The sequence below is a fragment of the Chlamydotis macqueenii genome, chromosome 25 (genome assembly GCF_036417535.1).
Source record: "Chlamydotis macqueenii isolate bChlMac1 chromosome 25, bChlMac1.mat, whole genome shotgun sequence".
In the NCBI taxonomy this organism is placed as follows: Eukaryota; Metazoa; Chordata; class Aves; order Otidiformes; family Otididae; genus Chlamydotis; species Chlamydotis macqueenii.
The window spans coordinates 5,377,188-5,396,829 of NC_141580.1; the positions used below are offsets into that span (position 1 = coordinate 5,377,188).

At 44.9% G+C, this 19,642-nt stretch overlaps 1 protein-coding gene across 1 annotated transcript; it reads left to right on the forward strand.

Moving 5' to 3' along the window:
• Positions 1 to 259: 259 nt before the first annotated feature.
• On the forward strand, positions 260 to 17,265 carry MEIOC (meiosis specific with coiled-coil domain). Its single transcript, XM_086766434.1, has 8 exons — positions 260 to 358; positions 2,051 to 2,176; positions 3,430 to 3,587; positions 3,696 to 3,800; positions 5,330 to 7,187; positions 8,837 to 8,971; positions 12,784 to 12,964; positions 17,042 to 17,265. Exons 1-8 carry the CDS (start codon positions 260 to 262, stop codon positions 17,263 to 17,265), a joined length of 2,886 nt encoding a protein of 961 aa, XP_086622560.1.
• The last annotated feature ends 2,377 nt before the right edge of the window (positions 17,266 to 19,642 follow it).

Below are 19,642 nucleotides of genomic sequence, written 5' to 3' on the forward strand. Positions count from 1 at the left end.
ATGGAGAACAGCGAGGGTCACGCGGTGCGGGGAGGTGCGAAGGAGCCCAGCGGCTCCTCATTGGTTAGGAGGCTCAGGGGTTGGCCAATCCCCTCGAGCGCGCGGGGCGGGGCGGCGGTGGGCCCGGCGCGAGGGTAACGGCCGCCCGCGGCCTCAGGTGGCCGCGTCATGGTGGCGCGCGGGAGAGGCGGCCGCGCGCGCTGCCGGTAGCCGCCGTCGCAGCCGCCGTCCCGGGGGGTGCGGCCCATGGAATCGGCCCATGGAGGTGAGGGACGGGGCCGCGCCGCGGGCTGGGGAGACGCTGAGCTGTGCGGCTCTTCCTGTCGGACACCCGGCGGTTGGAGCTGTCCCGGACCCGGTAACCGAGCGGGGCTGAGGCCGGACGAGGCTTCGTGCCGATCCCCCCGCCGCTGCTGCCGCGGGCAGGCTTTTCTCGGTGCCGCGGAGCCCTCCTGTGCAGGGCCGTCTGGGCCTGGGCCTACCTTGTGGTAATGGGTGCTGTGAGACTGAGCTCGAAAGTGTCGAGAAAAGACTTTTCAGTGTCCTGAAAAAGTTCCGTGTGGGAAAAAACCTGAGTGTATGTGGTTCAGTGGGTGTGGGGGGTGTCCCAAACCTGTAGCAGCTACACTGTACCTGTACATTTCCTCAGTCTTTGAGATCACAACTCATACAAGTGCTGGGTGTCCTTACGGGACAAGGAGATGACTGGAAATGTGGCATCAGTGGTATAAGAACGAGGCGTAATGGTTTTAAAATAGAAGGAATTGATATATCAGACTTGATATAAGAAAGACATTTTTTACACTGAGGGCGCTGGAGCACTGGCCCAGGCTGCCCAGAGAGGCGGTGGATGCCCCATCCCTGGAAACGTTCCAGGCCAGGTTGGCCGGGGCTCTGAGCAACCTGATCCGGTTGGAGATGTCCCTGCTCCTGGCAGGGGGTTGGGCTTTAATTGTCCCTTCCCACCCAAACCCTTCTGTGATTCTGTGATTCTAAGAAATGGAGCTGTGCTACGTGCTAATTCTGGCTTTGTATGTTCATGTGTTTGTAAAATGTATCCGAGAAAATTGGTGTGTTAATACATCGGTGTACCTGCGGCGTAAACTAGAAGGAAGATCGTGCTACAGACCACACACGTTGGATGTAAATCTGTTGTTATCCTCAGGTAGCTATAGATGAACAACTTTTTATAGAAAGAAGTGCTTATTCAGAATACTTTAAGAACACTAGTCCTGTGAAACTTGAATTTAGTAAGCATTTCGAATGAGCTGCTACAGTGATATTTTAAATATTATGCAAATAACTTTTACTTGTGAGCTAAATGTGGTTTTAGCAGTTTTCTTTTAACTTTAAATTTTCATTGTGTGCCTCACCTTCTGAAGAAGGGAAGAAAAGATGCCTGACTTCTTATTTTGTCTTCATTCCTTGTTCCCGCTGGTCACCTACTTCTGAGCACTTGCAGGCTGATGCGCGGGAGAGGGGTATTTCTTAGGTGGAGTTGTTCTCCCATAGTTACAGAATGGGAGAACCATAGCTCCCAGTGTGTGTACTGTAGTAACATTCTAGCTCCTGAAATCTGAAAATGCACATACGTGCCTTGGTGTAACGTGAACGATGCAGTAGGAACAGTGGTGAAAGGACGAGAGGTGTGTAGCAATGCATGGAAGGCTAAAGGACTCCTCTGCTGCTGTTGGTGAAAGGGATGATCGATCTCCCTCTTCTGTAGCTGGTGTTCTTTTGGCGTGGTTCAGCCCTTTGGAAGCTCAGCTGGTGTGAATGGGGAGAAGGCAGGTTTCCTCTTCATCTGCACCTCCACTGTCTCTAAACACCTTGCAAATTTGTTGTGGTTTCTTGGGTGAAGCTTTTCTCTAAGGGTAAAATATGAAAGTACTTTAGTGTCAGTCTGTAGAACTAACTACCTGAAAACTCAGATGAGCAGAATCCACAGGTAAATTAGTGTTAGACAAGTTCACGTTGGCATAAAATCCACAACTCTCAGGTCTGTATATAACTATATCCTTCTACCATTTTTTTCCCTTGTCTTGAACAGCCTAAAGTTGCATTCAGAGGTGGCAGTCGCTGCTGGAGTAGCGCAGAAGCTGGCGGGAGGCTGACTGACGCATTCAGTAGCGTAATGACAGGCTCTGCCTCGCTGTATGGTTGCTACAAATCACAGGTTCTGTTGATTATAAATTGATTTTTTATATCTGTGTCAGTGTTTGGGTTGCTTGTAAACAATATGGTCAAAAAGTATTTCTAATACAGTTGCTTATTCTGGAGAACATAAATCACCGTGTTTAATTTGTTCATAATAAATCTCCATTGTTGTAACGTTCATCAGAAAGGACAGTGACTTTTTTAATGCAGCCACAGATGGAGTATGTGCTGTTTAGTAAGATAGTATTTTACTGTGTTCTTTGTTCTTCTGTTGGCATAAACCATTATAGACAAAGTGAGGGGCGAATGACTACTTTGAGGAAAACTGGGAAGTCGGTAAGAAGGGGAAGCTCGGGTATTGTAACAGATATTTCTGTGGCATGCCACAGATGTAGAGTCCACGTTCGTGTAAACCAGCCGCTGAGCAGGGAGTTCTTAGTCTGAGCAGTAGAAAATGCCAGGACAGTTAAGTACATCAGATCTCCCTTTTCATTTTGCCTTTCACAGCCATAAACTTTCACTGAGGTAAAAGACTCGAATAAATTAATGAAAACTCATTCCGAGTACCTTTAGTAACAGATCTGTTACTTATTTTGTCTGAGACTTGTCTGGCTTTGCTCTTCCATGTCCTGCAGTCTAGCACCTGGGCATCTTTTTTGGTTACAGAAGTATTTTACAGACATGGGGAGCTGAGACATGAAGTAGAGACCTGTCCATAGCTAGGCAGAAAGCCTTACGGGGAATAAAACCTGGTTTTGTGTGTTGCTCTCTGTAGCTGCTAGGCTACTTTGCTCTCTAAAGGAGTATATCCTGTGTCCTTGACATTTAACCTTGTGAAAACACAGTTCATTTTTTCAGTTAGTAAGAGCTAAGAAAACGTATCATGTTTAAACCAAACAAGCGATTGCTACTTTTCACTTCAACTGAGTAGAAGACCTTTCCTTTAGAAAAGAATTGGCTGTAAGTTTTCTTCAGTAGCTTAAATAACCTGTAATGACTGGAGGGAAGGGGATGTCTCCTGACTGATAGAAACTGATACGGATGTTTTAGGCTGACATGGCCTGAAATTTTTACTCCTATGCATGTATGCACTGGGCAGTAGTCGCCAGCAGGAGTTACCTGTAGCATTGTGTCATAAAGTGTATGCCTTGCTTGCTTCTCAGGCTCTGGTTACTGCAAGGGTGAACGCAGTTACAATTGTGTAGAATGACAAAATTACAATTTGATGTGTTTAATATTAAAATTGGTGCTTTTGTTGTACATAAAATGCAGAATGAAGAAAACGTAGAGCTGCCTCAGACCTACAGTTCCTCCCTTTCAGCATCAGAGTACTCCACACCTGTGGACTCTTCCCTTTTGTACGCACCGTGGTCTACCTGTGGAGATGATACCAAGCTGCCTGCCGCTTCTCAGATTAATATAAAGTCCAGGTAGGCAGTTTTGACAGAGAGAGAATGTGTGTGTTGCAGGAGTAGAAGGCTTATATTTTTTCATTTGCGTGAAGTAATTGTTTTAATTAATATGCAACTTGTTTTCAGGATTCAGCCTGAAAGGAATGATTATGGCAGTGAAACAGATTTATATGGCCTCGTGTCTAATATCTTGGAAGAACAAGATAAATCGCAGCCATATTGTGCTGAGGGGTGAGTGTGTTGCCATGCAAGCACTGCTGGCATTCTCTTCCTCTGACAAAAACTACCCTCGCTGCTCTCGGTATCTGTGTTCTGTTAGTCATCTTTGCATCTGCTACTGGCAAGTCCTCCTGCTTTTTACGGTTTCCCTTCCTTCTCCCTAATCTTGTAATATTTTGCTTGTGATACCTGAAAGCTTTTCTCTAGGTACTCACATTACATGGTAGCTTCTGGCTTTCTGGCATATACAGAGCTTTTTAATTGGCGTTTTATAAAGACATCCTTAACAAGCATTGTGGAAACGCTGTATTAGCATAAATCTCCTTGAACATGTGCCTTGGCTTATTTTTCTTTTTTAGATGAAGACTGAATTCAGACTTCAGGTTTCTTTCTTAATTGATTTCAGTTCAGAGAAGGAAGATGCAAAACACAAAAATCATACTCTTTCACACTTTCCTGAACTGGCAGGAGAGAAGAATTCCATGCAAAATGAATGTTTTTTTACGTTAGTGCTACGTAAGCAGTATTTCAATATCTGAATGTCAGATTTAATATACCTATACTCTAGCACAAGAATAAACTGTTAGATAGTCATAATAACTTGATACAGAAGGGTTCAGATCCAGCATCGCCAAGATACTTACAGAGCTCACTGTCTTTTGCCTGAATCTGAATATTCTAGATTCTGAATATTCTTATCTAAAAGATAAGAAAGGGAACCCAGTTCTCAAGGTTTCCAAGCCAGGCACCACTCTTCCTTTCTGTCTTCTCCTGAAATTCCAATGATTTCTGTATGTGTGCTGAGTTATGTGGCTGAAGTGAGGGAAAACTTCAGAGAGAGTCAATCCTGATCCAGAGATAGCTTACTAATTCCTGTGCTTCAGACAGCTAAGGTTGGATTTCTGTTTTCAGTATGGCTGAATTTGGCTGTGACTGTAATGACTTCCAGGCACAATGCTATTTTTCACTTCGTCTGTTTACAGCTTTCCTTCACAGGCAGCAGTTGTCCTCTGTTAATCCACGGTAATTAGTGGAAGGAAGGGAACTGTGCTGAGATGCTTGTTCTTGATTTACCTGCAGGAAGCAGTGTAAGCCAGTGTAAAACAGGCGATTCTGAAGCAATAAGCAGGAGGATACAGAGAAGCGTTTTGCCTGGAGTGCTAGGGCATGGCTTTGAAAGGCTGTGGGTAGTCTGGGAAGTATGCTTATCGTAGCTTGGTGCTTAACCAGGAGTATTTTGGTGGTGTAAATCTCTTGACAGCTTGGCTGACCATAATTTGGTATCACTTGCAGCTTGAAGGCATTGTGCGTAGCTCCTAGGGTATATGGGTGGGCTTAGCCAAGGCAGAATCAGTGTGCTCAGCTCGTTAAGGGACATTGCAAAGATGGCAGCGGTGGATAGAAGTTGGAGTAAGACATCTTTGAGTCAATCAAGAGAAATTATTGGTGAAGAATTGGGTTCTTAAACCTGTCTCTGCGTTGGGGGCTGGAAGAGGAGCACCACAGATAAGAATCTAACCGTATATTTCTTCTTTTTCAAGGAGTTGCCCTTCCAACTTGAAGTCCGTGTGGCCCGTGAACGTAACCAGAATCGCAGACCACCATGACCTGCTGCCTGAAGCTAAAAGACCAATTGCTGGAGCTGTCTCGCAACAGGGGTTTTATAGTAGCGAATCTGTATCTGCTGCTGAAAAGCAGTACCTGCAAAGTGGTAATCTTGCATCACAACAAAAAGTAGAGGAATGTTATCGCGGATTTCCTGGCATAGACCTTGAAGAGCAGTGTTTGTACCCTTCTAGGAATGATCATGCCAACTGTTGCAACATGCAGTCTAATGAGAATATTAAGACAACACCCACATATCAGAACTATCCATATGTAAAAAACGCCTTTACACCCCAAGTTGGGTATTCAGAAGTAATCAAAGACTCAGGAGCCGATGCTTATTCTTACAGAAGGGAGAAGGTGTGTCCCAAAGGAGCAGATGCGCAGTTGCACCAAAAGCGGGCAGAAACATTTCTTCCGCAGTTTCACAGATATAATGAAAACGCAGATTATGGTAGATACACTGAATATTCTCATGCTGGTAAAGCAAAGCCTAACAAGAGCACCAATTGTAGCCTCCAAGAAAATAAAAAGTTAGTAAATGGAACCACAGAGGCACCATCTCTGGACACAGAACCCTACACTAAATTATTTCAAGTGAAATCGGGAACTCAGAGAAAAATAGAAGATGCAATTTCAGATCAGCAAAACTTTACATTTCCCAAAGCTGTAGGGCTTCTATCGGAAAAACAGTTTGCAAATGAAGCTTCATTCTGCACTGATTTTGGGCAAAAATTTGAATACGGACTAAAATCTCTTGCAACTTGTCCGGGGAATAGTGACTGTGCAAATGCGGTAGAAAAGCAGCAGTTTTCCAAGTCCGATCTTCAGAATTCTGAATATTGTAAATCACTTCCATTATTACCAAACTCAGCAAGCCCTTCAGCAGGTCCTAATGTAAGGCCAGCTTGGATGAACATTCAAACCAAAACCACTGCTTCTGTCCCCTTTCAGAATCCAAGTCCTTTGTTGAAACTGAATAATCATTTACCTGCTTTTCGAAAAAGCTCCAGCCATTCCAATGATTTTTTTCCATTATCTTCAAATTTCCCTTTAAACAGTAATTTATTTCACAAGTACTGTCAAGATAATCCTTCATTTTTTTCAAGTCTTGATTTTGGTTATAATGCTGCAGAACGAGCTCGGTGTGCTGCTTGCATGGAAGCTCTGGTTAGGAGTGGAGAAGAGAATCTCATTGAGTATTTAAATGAAAAGAAGTTAAAGCAGCCAAACGGATTCTGTGACAATTATTCAGCTCAGCAGTTTGGGATCATGGAAAATATGAACAAACACAGTTTCCAACTGAAGCCACAGAGCGAGCATTGTGATCTGGAAGGACACAAACATGCAGACGGGTTGCTGCAGAACATGTACCAGGATTTCATGGAATCTCGGAGCCAGTTTACTCTCAGGCAGGGGAGCGGAGACAGTAACGCCGTCAGTCCTGCGACTTGCCTGCAGGCTCCGAGCTTTCCCAGCAATTGCATGATGGGTGACTTCAGACGTAACCAGCAGCTTGGTTCAAGTGCATTCCCCTTGAGAGCAGCTCGCCTGTTTGGCCATTCCGTTGTCCCTCTGATGGAGTCTCACGACTTGTTCTCCCATGATGATTTAAAACACTTCTACCCTTATTTTAACGACAAGATGTTTGGCGACAGTTCTTTTTCTGGTTTTGTACCAGCATTTGGATTTCAAAGGCAAGTTAAAACCCGTAGTGGGCCTGTCAGCGAACTTCATGTTAGACTAGAAGAATGTTACGAACAGTGGAGAGCTTTGGAGAAGGAAAGAAAGAAGGTAAAAAAAAAAAAAAAAGAATGTGCTGTATGCAGATTTGATTTAGATCTCATCCTACTCAGACCAGTTAGAGATCATGGGTAGTTCTTTGTTATGGGTTGAAATGCTTCATGGGGTTTCAAAGTTTAAGAGAGTTTTCTTCCCTGTATGTTTGTGACTGAAAACAGAAGTTTTGAAGGTTTGTAGCCTGGCTGGGAGCATAACGCTGAACATTGCACTTAAAGCAGGAATTCAGTGACTTCTGCAGTCTCTGGGTTGGCGTTGGGGAAGGTGTGTTGTATGCCTAACAAACCCTGTTACTCTTTCTTTTTTTAATACAATGAATACAATGTATCTGCAAACAGTGAAAACAAATCCACTAATTATATTTTTAATTGGGACTAAACTTTAATCCTTTCAAGAGTTAGGCCCTCCACTTTTAGTTCTTTCAATGAGATATTCTCACCTCCTGTTTCCCTGATGTTTGAAACCTAAGATGTATTTGAAGGGGCACTTTTTTTCTTTTTTTCTTTTTTTTTTTTTACCCTGAAGAAGGATTCTGGTAGTTCTGTGTGAAGCCCTACTTAGAGCAATTGCTCCTTTTGGTCACCAGCGGAAGTTCTTCAGCCTGCCCTTGTTGAATGTAAAAGCTGTCTTAATTTCCCCAGTTTAGAAGGTATTGAAATTCAAAAACGATCTGGGGCTGTGCCCTTCGGAGAAGGAAGCTTCACGAAATGTTACCTGGGAATCATGGGGCCGGGCCATTTGGATGTCAGCTGCTCTGTGGAAACTCGGTTGTGCCAGTCCACCGAAAGAAACCTAATTGTCAGGGGATGGAACACAGTGGGGGTTTTGGCAAAGTATCTCCTGACAGAAGCCGGTTGGTGCTTTGAATAGAGGCGTTAGAGAGAGGAATAGCTTCACGTGACGAGGGGAGGCTGATGTGGAGGCTTGCGATGAGAAGCGCAAAAGAGAAAGAGTTGGCGCGTGCTGAGAAGTGCGGGGAGGGGGAGATGTGCAGAAAATGAGGCTGCAGCTGCATGTGAACCGCCGCAAAGCAATCTAAGAAATGCAGTTTTAAAACAGATTTAGCTAGCTATACATTGTTAACAGGTGTTCCAGAGCAACATAACAACGGGGTGAGAGAGACTGAGATTTTAAGTCTTGCAGTCAGGTTTCAAAGTAATTTTCTGATGGCTAAGTAAAATACGATTTCATTTTAACAAAACAAAAAAAAAAAGCTTTCTGTAGTTTGAGTAATCTGTACAAAATGTAGGTTAATTGCTGACTTAAACAATTTTATTTTAATTTTGTGGGTGAGGTCCATATCTGTTTAGTAATTCTTTTTTGCCTTGTAATTCTAACTTGCCTCCATTTTATTTACAGGCAAAATTAGTACAGGCTGTAGTCAGAGTGAGAGAAGACATAGTACTTCTGAAACACATTATGTTGGCATAATTACTTTAACTGAACGCTTTGAGTAAAGCGGTTGTTCACTTAAAACAGGTGATTGTCATTCCAAATGCCTGAATCCTCATTATATGCTTTAGAAAAAAAATCCAAAACCCTAAGGGAAAGAAATTGTGTATCTGATATTTTTTCTTGTTTCTGTAATAAAGCACACTTTGCAGCTTACAATCTGAGGGAGTTATTCTTTTGTTTTCCTGCAGACTGAATCAGCTCTTGCTAAGAATTTCCAAGGGAAAAAGGTTTCCAGTGCAAACAACACTCCGATTCCAAGGCTGACATCAAACCCATCAAGAGTTGATCGCTTAATTGTGGATCAGCTACGTGAACAAGCCAGAGTGAGTTGTAGGACTGAAAAAAAAAAAAAACAAAACAAAAACCTATTGAACTTATCGTACAATGTAAGATACATAAGGTGATTAGAGCAGGTTTTCCCAAAATAGCTTTGTTCTTAAATGCTATGCAAGGAATAATATTTCAGCAGTCTCTGATAGAATTTCTACAGCTCCAGGTTCACTGCTGCTGTTACCAGGGAACCCGATGAGTAGCCGAGGCTCACATTTACGTGCCTCCATGCCAGGAGGATGTGTGTTCTAGTACAAGAGCCTTCATGAGATGCCAGAATCCAGTCATCTCCCCTAACTGCTTGCACAGCTCTAAGAGGTGCCTGACTTCTGAGATTTTCTGTTTTGAGCACCTCAGCAGAGAAGTGTTCACTGTAGTTTTGCAGACACTATATTAGAGGAAGTATTTGTGGGGGAAAAAGCAAATTTAATTAATGTTTGTAGCACTTTGGTATATATTTGCTTGAGAGTCTTGTATTTTTAATGCAGAATGGTTATTGGGTGCCACTTCGGACAGCATTTCTGTGTAACTAGTTTGCTTCTTAAGCCAAACAGCCGCAACCCGTTGGGCAAGCGTGACTGGTGTCTTTTGGGCTGCCTGTGACTCAGTGGCCAAACGATGGTGCCCGTGTGCAGTATCGTGCTTCTTTGTGAGGCAGCAGCCTGCGCAGAATTCTGGAAGGGAGACTGGAGGGAGGAGGCGAGCACAAGCAGAGCTGGTCTGAGCTGCCAGCAGAACAGCTCTTCGGAGGCTGAGAGGCCAGAGCCAGGACGCTTACGCTGCAGAAGGAGGAGAAATGTGGGCTGAATGTGCAGACACCGAAGCCTGCCCCTGTGAGGGGATGTGGGATTAAAGGCAGCAGCTGTTCTGAGAAATGCTGGTTCTTGGAGGAACTGGTGCTGCTGAGCTCAGCCGCTCCCAGGGCGGCAGTTGTAAGAAGCAGTCGTTCCTGCTGGTCTCGCACAGATGGAGGAGGCTGTGGAGCCATGTCTGCTTACTCCCTGCTGAAATCTGTCTTATGCAACTGCCTGGTTTTCTTCATACAGCTGAGTAGAGAGCGTAGTGAAAGATGTGTTGATAGACTTGGTGTACATTTTTTAAGTTGCTGGTTTATGAACCCTAAAAGAACACTTTCAGAAGGCTTGCCTGTCCTTGTCCTAGTACTGAAAACTGCATCTAAAAGTGACTGAATTTTCTCTAGCCGTTTGAGGAACCAAGCTTCCGGGTATAGAACCTCAAACACTTGTTGGGCAGCAGCTGAAAGTCGTTTTAAGGATGCTTAAAAGCCTAGTGGAGCAGTTAAACCTGGGTTGTAACATCAAAGAGTTCATTGATGGCCAAAGAGAAACACTGGTACAGGGGTTCAAGTGGAAGTAGAGCTGGCTGAATATGAGATTAACTCTTTGTAGTGTGGAGCGTCTAGTTAAATCCTCTTGGTGGTCACACACTTTAGTTTTCTCATTTAAGACTTCCACTTGCAGCTGCTTTCGGTTCCAGACCAAAGCATAGCTGATGGAGAGGTGACAGCAGTTTCCTTCACTATGTCACCAATAGCTACTGAAACCACTTAAGTGTCAGAGAACAAACTTTAAACCAGGATCTTGTCTCTACAGAGTGTGCCTCATCTCCCTTGTGTGGGGAGATGCAAATCCACAGCTCCGTTGTGAGTGGAGAACGGCATGGTCACCCCGCTGTGGGGTACTCTGAGGCTGGACGTTCAGCCCGCCCTGTTGAAGCTCTTCTGTTCTGGACTGGTAATGACTTTTGCCAGAGAGGGGAAATACCAGCTTACTTCTAGTAGTGAGGGTATCTGTGTGGGCTTGGGGAAAGCATTATAGTCCCTGCTCCAAACATATTGTTTTGTGAAGAATAATCACCAAAGCTGGGCCTAACATGTCAGCCCTTATCCTGTGGCCTGTGCTCAGCTCTCGACTGCAGGGTCCGTGCCTCTGCTGACTGTTTTGCTGAGACCCTGCCACTCCAGCAGTCAGCCTCGGCATCGCTGGTAGCTTGCTGCTTTTCCCAGTGAAGGATCTGAATTGCTCACCAAGCCCTGTGACAGTCAAAAGGGATCAGTTGTGCTTTGGAGGGGAGGATCAGGTTTAGTTAATGCCTCAGAGTCGTGAGTGGAAGGAAGCAAGCGTCTCTTGGGAATGCAGGATGAGCTTCTGAAAAACCTGAGGGGATGGAAGAGTAAGCATTTGAGCCTTCAGTGGTTCCTGTTGGGTTGCTGGGGCAGCCCAGCTTTGCAGACTTTTCTGGATTTTGCTTCTAGACACCTGGCAGTTCTCCCAGGCTTAGTGTAAAGAATACAGGCATTTAACTGTCAGCTGTGGATCCCACTGGATGAGGTGGTTGTACTGAAACCAGGTCTTCACAACTAAGTCCTTTTGTGGATGGACGTACCATTAAATAAGACTGGGAAATGACTGTCAGGTGTATCTTACTTCGTTTCACTTGCTTATGTAATCCTACGATGCCATTCCTTAAAATTTGGCTTTTTCTTCAGAAACAAGTTTAGTGATTTTCAAACAATCTTACCTACTTCAGTTTCCTGTCCTAGTAGTTCCTCAGTTGTTCCTGTGAAGTTCTCTCTTCTCCCTTCACTTTTTCTTTAAACTCACAGCTTCCTTACAAATGTGAAACATCACCTTTTGAGTGTACTGGTTGTTGCTGCTGTCACAGGAACTTGCACAGTTTATTCCTGCCTACGTTGTCTTTTTTTTTCCCCCCAGGCTTTTGCCAGATCTAAGGGAGAGCAGGACAAGTATGGCAGCAGGAGCTTCCTCCTTCCTGAATGCTCTCTCCTGAGCCTTTGGCAAGGAGTAGGCTGCTCTGCTATTGTGAATGCTGTTACCAAAATAACTGTCTTGGCCAGCAGCCTGCTCTGAGGATAGTTGGGGCAGGCTGGACAAGTTGTCCTGGTTCAAACGCCCCTGTTAGCCGCCCTTTCTTACATTTTAAAAACTCCAAGCCAGTCCTTTTCCTAGGGAAGCCTACAGTTGTTCTCTTCCAAGGAAACATGGAGAACGCTGCTTTGCACTGTGCTCCCAGACCCTCTGTTTCTTATTTTTATTCTGCAGACCAGTAACTGGGTTCTTCGAGTGGTCAGTGAACTGTGGTTGAGGAGTCGCTCACCAAGGGGAAATTCATAGTAATGTGACTGTTGTAAGATAAACAAGACAACAAAGATGCAGATTTTCAATTGACTAAACAAAACTGAATTATTTCTGAATGTTTGTGCTCAATATTCCCTGAAAGAGCTCCTTTAGTGTTGAGTATCCATCCTGGAAGCCAGCCTACGCGCATGGCAGCAGCTTTAGCCAATCCAGAGACTGCTGCTCTCCCGCCTTGCCCGTTGCTTTGCAGTGGCACCGCACAAAGAGATCATCTGGGTGAGAACTGGCCGGTCTTTGAGGGATTGGTTTTCACCCAGATAACTGCAGCAGTGCTGATGGAAGGGAGGACCACGGCGGTCTTGGTTCAGAGGAACGCACATTGTCGTGGAACCACCTCCTGTCACACGGTTGTCTCAAAGTTGCGTATATCCACTATTAACTGATAAGCTGGGTGTCCTGATATTTGGGTGTTTCAGCTTCGCTGTTGTGCTGTGCACACCCAGGTATTCTACCGCTTCGGTTTTGAAGAAGAAGAAATCCTAGGTAAGAATTTAAAACTTGTTCATGATCTGTTCTCAAAAGAAAATAATGGTTATGATTAATCTGTTCTTCCTAATCTAGCTAATTTTCTTGTAAGTCTAGATGAGTACAGTTTGAACTCCTGTAACATGTAAAATGTTCATTAGGTTGTGACTTTACTGGGAAAAATGGAGCGCCTTCGCAGTTCTCCCCTTCATGCTAACATTTCTACTGCTCTTGATAAACATCTGGAGGTAATTCATGTAGTGCAGTCACGTAGAAAAGATGAAATTGTAAATGCTTCCAATCGACAGAGGCAAGGAGCTCCCAGATGCCAGGATTACAAAGGTATAACTATGCTTACGTACTTTCATAAGGTAGCTGAAAAATTCTACACATATTGCAAGTCTATTAAAACAATGTGCGAGGGGTTTTGTATTAAAGTTTTACTCTGTTTTTCAGTGTCTAGAGCTTTGAGAAGGGCAGATTGAATGGGTTTTAGATGACGGTTTTGAGGGGACACTAAAACTGGGGTTTAGAGATAAATAGGATAAATCAATTTGGAGTGCATTTATTTAAGCAAGTAGTGGGGTTTGGTTTTTGGGGTTTTTCTTGTAATGCAGTTTGGGATTGGAGATGACACTAAGGTAGTGCCTTTCTCTTCTCCCTGTCCCTCATACTCCTGTTCCCGTCACCCCTCTAGCCCTGTCTGCATTTCCACATAGAACTTCCTTGGTATCTCCAGGCTGAATCTGTGCAAAGAGACCGAGGTGGCCTTGTGTTAGATCTCCTCTTGAAGCATGTTCTGTCATAGATTGATGTAAAATACAAACCCTATTTTGGATGGATGCACAAAAATACATTGTTCAGAATGGTTTTATTCTTCGTGGTATCCAAAATACACAGAATATTCAGCTTAATCTGTCAGTAGTGCACAGGCAGAATGGCAGATTCCCTTCTCTCTTAGATGAGAGGCAGAATGAATTCCCGCTACCTGTGATGCTCTGAACTGCCGCTTTGTGTTGGAAGCTTTCTTACATTCCTGAGAATCTTCCGTTCACTTCCTGCCTCTCTTTCCCCAACTGAATTAGAGGGGTTGTTTTACTACTTTGGGGTGTCCCGTCATGCTGTTCTGTAATTCTCAAGTTTACTTCAAAAGATACACTATAGCAATTTTTATTTTCACCCGTTCCCCGTCATTCTTGTTTCTCTTTAGCTTGACTGAAGATTATGTGACTTGTTAAGATGAAAGGAGTTTTTGGGTGTTTAAGCCCATGAAAATAATTGGCACAGGCTTTACTTGGCGTTACTTCTTAACCAGATCAGTGAGCTTTTTGGAACCGAGCAGCCTGGGAAAGAGGAGCTGGCAGACCTCGAGATCTGCTCCCTGGTCCAGCTGCTTTGAGAAGAGAAAGAAGTGGGTGCTGCACAACGGGATCTGAGTACTTAACCAGGAGGGCTGCGCGTTCTTTGTCTGCCTCTCATCCGCCATACTGGCTGTCTGCCATGTGTGGTAGCCTGCTCTGGCAGCTGGGGAGGATTTTTTGAACGGTAAATTATTGAGTGTGGTAACTGTATTTGCTGTATGTTTGGGAAAGCCTGGAGCAAAATGCCTGAAGCCGTGCATCTCCTCTCTTTGGCAAAGCTTTCCTGGTGTTAACAGTTTTATTTTGTTCGAGGTGTTCCCCAGCGCAGCCTTGTTTCCACAGCACCTATTTCATCTGATCTGATATTAACTATCTGTCATCAGGCAGCAGCTGTCTATTGTGTCCTCTATTCCAGGAGGTTTCATTTAAACAAAATTCGTACGTGAGCAGTGGTTTTCTCTTCTCCCAGCTCCCCCACTTTAGTTGCAACACAGATTTCCTCCAGTGGGAAGCAGATGGATCTGAGCTGCCTCGTATCAGCTGTATTCATGCACAGCGTGGGTCTGAAAAATTATCCTGTTACACACTGAAGTTGTGGAACTGTACGAGATTCCTGACGGTTGTTTGTAAGTGTTTCTGACCACTTAATGAAGTTCTGGAAGAAATCACAGTGATGAGACAAAGGGTTTTACGGAGTGCCTTCTGTCACACAGAACAACCGTCAGACCTTTCAGGGCTGAGGACAGCTCTGCTTTGAGATTGCGCTAGACTTAGCTTTCAAGATCTTTCAGAAGGACATAGATGTTACAGATCATCTTCTGAGGGGAGAAAAGACCTTTTTAATGTCTGTAACTCTCAGGCACTCCATTCAGCCAAAGACTTTAAATCAACTCTTCCATATTACTGTGGGGTTTTCCCTTCTTCCCTGGTAGTGACCCAAATGCCAGCCATCTCTTACAGCTTTGGGACACCACGTGCCCACCAAGGCCGCTCTGTCACATCACTCCTCAGCTGGACAGGGGAGAGAAAATATAACACAAAGCTTGTGGGTCAAGATAAGAACAGGGGGAGATCATTCAGCAATTACCATTTCATTCAGCAATTATTGTTTCTGCTGCTCCTTCCTCCTCAGGGGGAGGACTCCTCACACTGTTCCCCTGCTCCAGCGTGGGGTCCCTCCAGTGGGAGACAGTCCTCCATGAACTTCTCCAGCGTGAGTCTTTTGCACAGTGCTTCATGAACTGCTCCAGCGGGTCCCTTCCGTGGGGTGCAGTCCTTCAGGAACAGGCTGCTCCAGCACGGGCTTCCCACAGGGCCACAGCCTCCTTCAGGCATCGGCATGCCCCGGCGTGTGGTCCTCCGTGGGCTGCAGGGGGATCTGTGCCCCAGAGCCTTCTCCTCCTCCTCCTCCTTCATGGACCTTGGTGTCTGCAGAGGCGTTCCTCTCACGTATTCTCACTCCAGCTGCAGTTGCACAGGTTTGGGGTTGTTTTTTTTTTCTTAAGTACATTATCAGAGAGGCGCTACCGCTGCTGCTGGTGGGTTCAGCCTTGGCTAGCAGCAGGTCCATCTTGGAGCCAGCTGGCATTGACTCCATCGGACATTAGGGAAGCTTCCAGCAGGTTCTCACAGAAGCCACCCCTGTAGCCCCTCTGCTACTAAAACCTTGCCTCGCAAACCCAGTCCAGATGCGTGTCACTTATGTGAGCGTCACTTATTTCTTAGCTTCTCCTAGGCAGTCCAGGTGACACCATTCCTGTGGTCTCTCCTTGATTCCACAAAGCTGGGTGTGGAAATTGAAATTTTGAAAACACAAGGCTCAATAATCCCTTCCCCCCGCTCTGTATTCTGTCCTTTATGTCTCTGGAGTTATCCTTCCAAACGCTGCCCTCTAAAATTCTGAGGATGGCTGACATTTGTGTTGGACAAGTGGATTTTCATGGTGATTGCTCACAGCTACCTCAGTTAGTGTTCTGTACCACTCCTCCCAGCTGCGTTGGCAGTGGTGACAGGGGAACCGGTGGTCACTGTGCAGAGGGAAGGAGGGGTGTCTGGGAACGGGTTTCACAGAAACCAGGCCGGGGAGCGAGAGGGCCAGGCGAGCTGGTGGAGAGGGGCGGTGAGGGGATACGGGTGGGCCTGTAAATTTTGCCCTTTCCTGAGGCAGCCACAGTACTGCCAGGAGGGGAGTGCTTTCACCTGGAACACCGAATCCAAGAATACTGGTTGAAGGTGGGTGCCAGCTTTTTGCAATAAAATGAAACTGCAGTCGTGCTCACTGCGCACAAGGACTTGGAAGAGCAGACTTTAAGTCAGTCTTCCACTGCTTCCAAACCCTCGGAAGTGTGTGACCAGGGGGCAAGGGCACGCAGCCCAGCGTACAGCACAGTGAGACCCAGCTCCCAGAGAAGTGAGCGTGCCCCTACCCCAAAATTTTTTCAGCATGTTCTGGGTGAAAACTGATGCCTAGAAGAGGGTGTCAAATTTGTTTCCTCACACACGACTGGAATTAAAATCCAAGCACTATCTATGCATCAAGACATTGCTGTTGAATAAATGGACCACTGCACCACCTTACTCTTTTTTTTACACATTTTTGCAGAATGTGATCTGTATGCTTTAATAGAGTGCCATAAACGAGCTGTTCCTTCACCCGTCTTAATAAGACGGGCAAAGGATCCCCTTTGCAGATCTGCAGGGGTTGCTGCGAACACTCACCAACGAGCTCGCACAGGACGGGGCAAGTGCCTTTAGTCCGTGGGGACGTGGAGTCCTTTCAAAACCGGAGGTGACCAAAGGGCTTTAGGGGCTCCTGAGAGCAGGTGACAGCTCAGCAGGAGCTGAGTAGGAGCACCTACATTCCGCGTGCCCTTTGTATGAGGGCCTAAAAATCACTGCTTTCTTAGATTCAACTTTTACAACCTTATAAAGAGACAGACACAAAATCTGATGCTAAAAAGGGGCTAAAAAGTTCTGCTGGTTTTAGCATTGCCAGGGTGAATTAATCCCAAACAGCGCTTGCTGTCATAAAGATTAAAACGCCGTTTCCTCCCTGCAGATGTGTTTGCTCTTGCTTTGGCAATTAAAGAGATGAGCGTAGCAACACGTAAAGCACGTACAACTCTCTGGTGCGCGCTCCAGATGACCTTACCGAAATCTTCAGCTGGAAAACTGGATCCAGAGAAAGCTCCGCAGGCGACGGTGCAACCTGAAGAAAAAGTGTGTGACAGCACCAACAGCTGCGGCGTCCCAAATCAGAGGGCTGAAGTAAGCAAGCAGTAAAGAAACACCAGTTGCCTGCAAAAATACACTCCGCGGTCTGTATGTATGAGAGCCGATACACTAATTCTTTTTAATTATTTGTAAGGTTTGAACTACTAATATTTGTATTTAAAGCTGTACCTTGCCGAGAAGTTGAATTTGCTTTAAGGGCTCCGGGTTCTACTTAAACCATTAACATTACAGCGACAGAATATTGTAAAGCCGAACTGGTGAATGTTAACTTAAAAAATAATCAGACTGATTAATTAACAGCCAAGATACTATTTAACTTCTGCAGGTGAGCCCTGGTGTACAACTCTTCCGATAATTCTTTTAGTTTTGCTTTTGGAAATAGGTTTTAAAATAATGATTCTTAAAGACTGTAGTCTAACGGGGGGTCCAGTCGGTATCAGATACGATTGTGATGTAAAAATAGTTTCCTTATCAAACTAAAACCTGGAAACAGGAGGAAAAAAATGCTAAGAATACCCAATATTCATGTAAAATTAAATATTTAAAATATAAATATTTATGAATTTGAGATTTTAGAGTCTAACTTTGTGAAAGGAGATGCACCGGGTTCTACTAAATTACTGGTACGACAAAATTGCTGTTGTGAAACAATGCAATTTAGTAAATGTGTTCAAATCATTTGGGCATGCTCCTCGGAAAAAAAGAACCTCTGTTTTAAAGTATTTTAACATAATCAAAATATGCCACGCACACAGGATTATCCTTTAAAAAGCTGTGCAGCAGCTGAAATAATGAGTCTTGGTTTTAATACCGTAACTTTAAAATTGGAAGAGGCATCACAAAGTTCTGCAATGTAGGTTTTATTGAAGTTACGCTTTCACTAGTTTGGTTTGAAATTTGATTGTCCTATTTTAGATTTATTAGTTTACCTCTGCATTTTTGACTGCTATTAATACTTGGTGTTTCTCTGCATATCTTAATCCGTACGGAATAGAAGTAACTTATTCACTGATAGGAAATGTCGGTATTATGTGGCTCGGGAGATCTGGGGTTTTAACACTTCTACCATCGCATTTATAATGTGTGGATTAAATTTATTCAGCTGTCCTTGCCCAGACACCCTGATATTTTAAACGTCTCTGTTCTTCCTACTTCTGGAAATCCTGATACGCAAAAGGTGTAATCGCACCACATAAATTGTCATTAGATGATGTGAGAAAGAAACCGAATGAGAGTGCAGCGGAAAGCGGAGTGACCGCTCTGATCACTGAAATGACCAAAAGCACTGCCAGAGCGGCTCTGGGCAGAACAAAGCACATCCTCACACGCAGGTCACTGCGTGAAATTTGTTAGGTTGAACCTAGGACACGTTGATGTTGAGAGCAATACTGTACTGACTTCAGTCTGGCTGGTAAGAAATAAATCAGCTTTTGTTGAAGAGCGTTTGTTCTGTGTTTGTCTTCATGGCCTCAGCTCCTAGAACTTGATCTGCTAACGGGGACTGCAGTTTCCAGTTAGTTACTGAAGTATGTTACGAGGTTGTCACAGGAGAAGAACTGGAGATCACTCGGGCAGATGTGGTCAGGCAGTTAGTTTATTGAGTTCTAATCAGTAAATTGAGGTGTGTAAAATATTGAAGTACAGAGGGGCTGGTGGTCCATACTCTGCTATTTACTAAGCTGAAAGTCAGTGTGGGACACAGAGATTATCGCATAAGCTTGCTAGACACACCTGAAATGCTACATGCCTGCAAAAACTGTCCCTGACCAAGCCATCGATGCCTGGCGTGGGGTGAGGGATCTGTCAGCCTCAAGGGGAGATCCCCGCTGCGCAGCCGAGCTCAGGGGACCCCGGCAGCTGCAGGTATTTATAGTGTCAAGTGGTTGATTTGCAGTCACATTTTCTGCTGTGTTGATGCAGTTTTGGTTGCTTATCAGGCCAGTCTGTAGCCAAACCTTTTGTTTGTTTGGGTGCCAGCCTCACACAGTAGGATTAACTCGGTTAGGCCTACTTGCACCTGCCCGGACAGAGTTCAGTGAGTTCAAGCAGGAGGATTGCATCCGTCACAGAGGTACAAAGCAAGGCGATACTGAAATCACTCTTCTTGTAGAGAGAAATGACTGTAACCTTAGACAAACCAAGGGAAAATTGTACCAGTGCAGTGAAGCTAAAGTGGTGGGTTTTTTTCCTGCAAGTATGGGAAAGAAATCACAGAGAAGAAATTGGGAAGAAACTCTTCAGCAGAGCCTGCTGTGATAGGATGGGGGGTCACAGTTTCAAAATAGAAGGGCGTGGATTCAGACCGGATAAAAGGAAGAAATGTTTCACGCTGAGGGCGCTGGAGTACTGGCCAGGTTGCCCAGAGAGGTGGTGGATGCCCCATCCCTGGAAACGTTCCAGGCCAGGTTGGCCGGGGCTCTGAGCA

Coding starts and splice junctions, on each gene's coding strand:
- MEIOC (XM_086766434.1), top strand. CDS start 260: ATGGAGGTGAGGGACGGGGCCGCGCCGCGGGCTGGGGAGACGCTGAGC. Junction 2,177..3,429: donor ATGGTTGCTACAAATCACAG/GTTCTGTTGATT, acceptor CATAAAATGCAG/AATGAAGAAAACGTAGAGCT. Junction 12,965..17,041: donor CAGATGCCAGGATTACAAAG/GTATAACTATGC, acceptor TCCTCCCTGCAG/ATGTGTTTGCTCTTGCTTTG.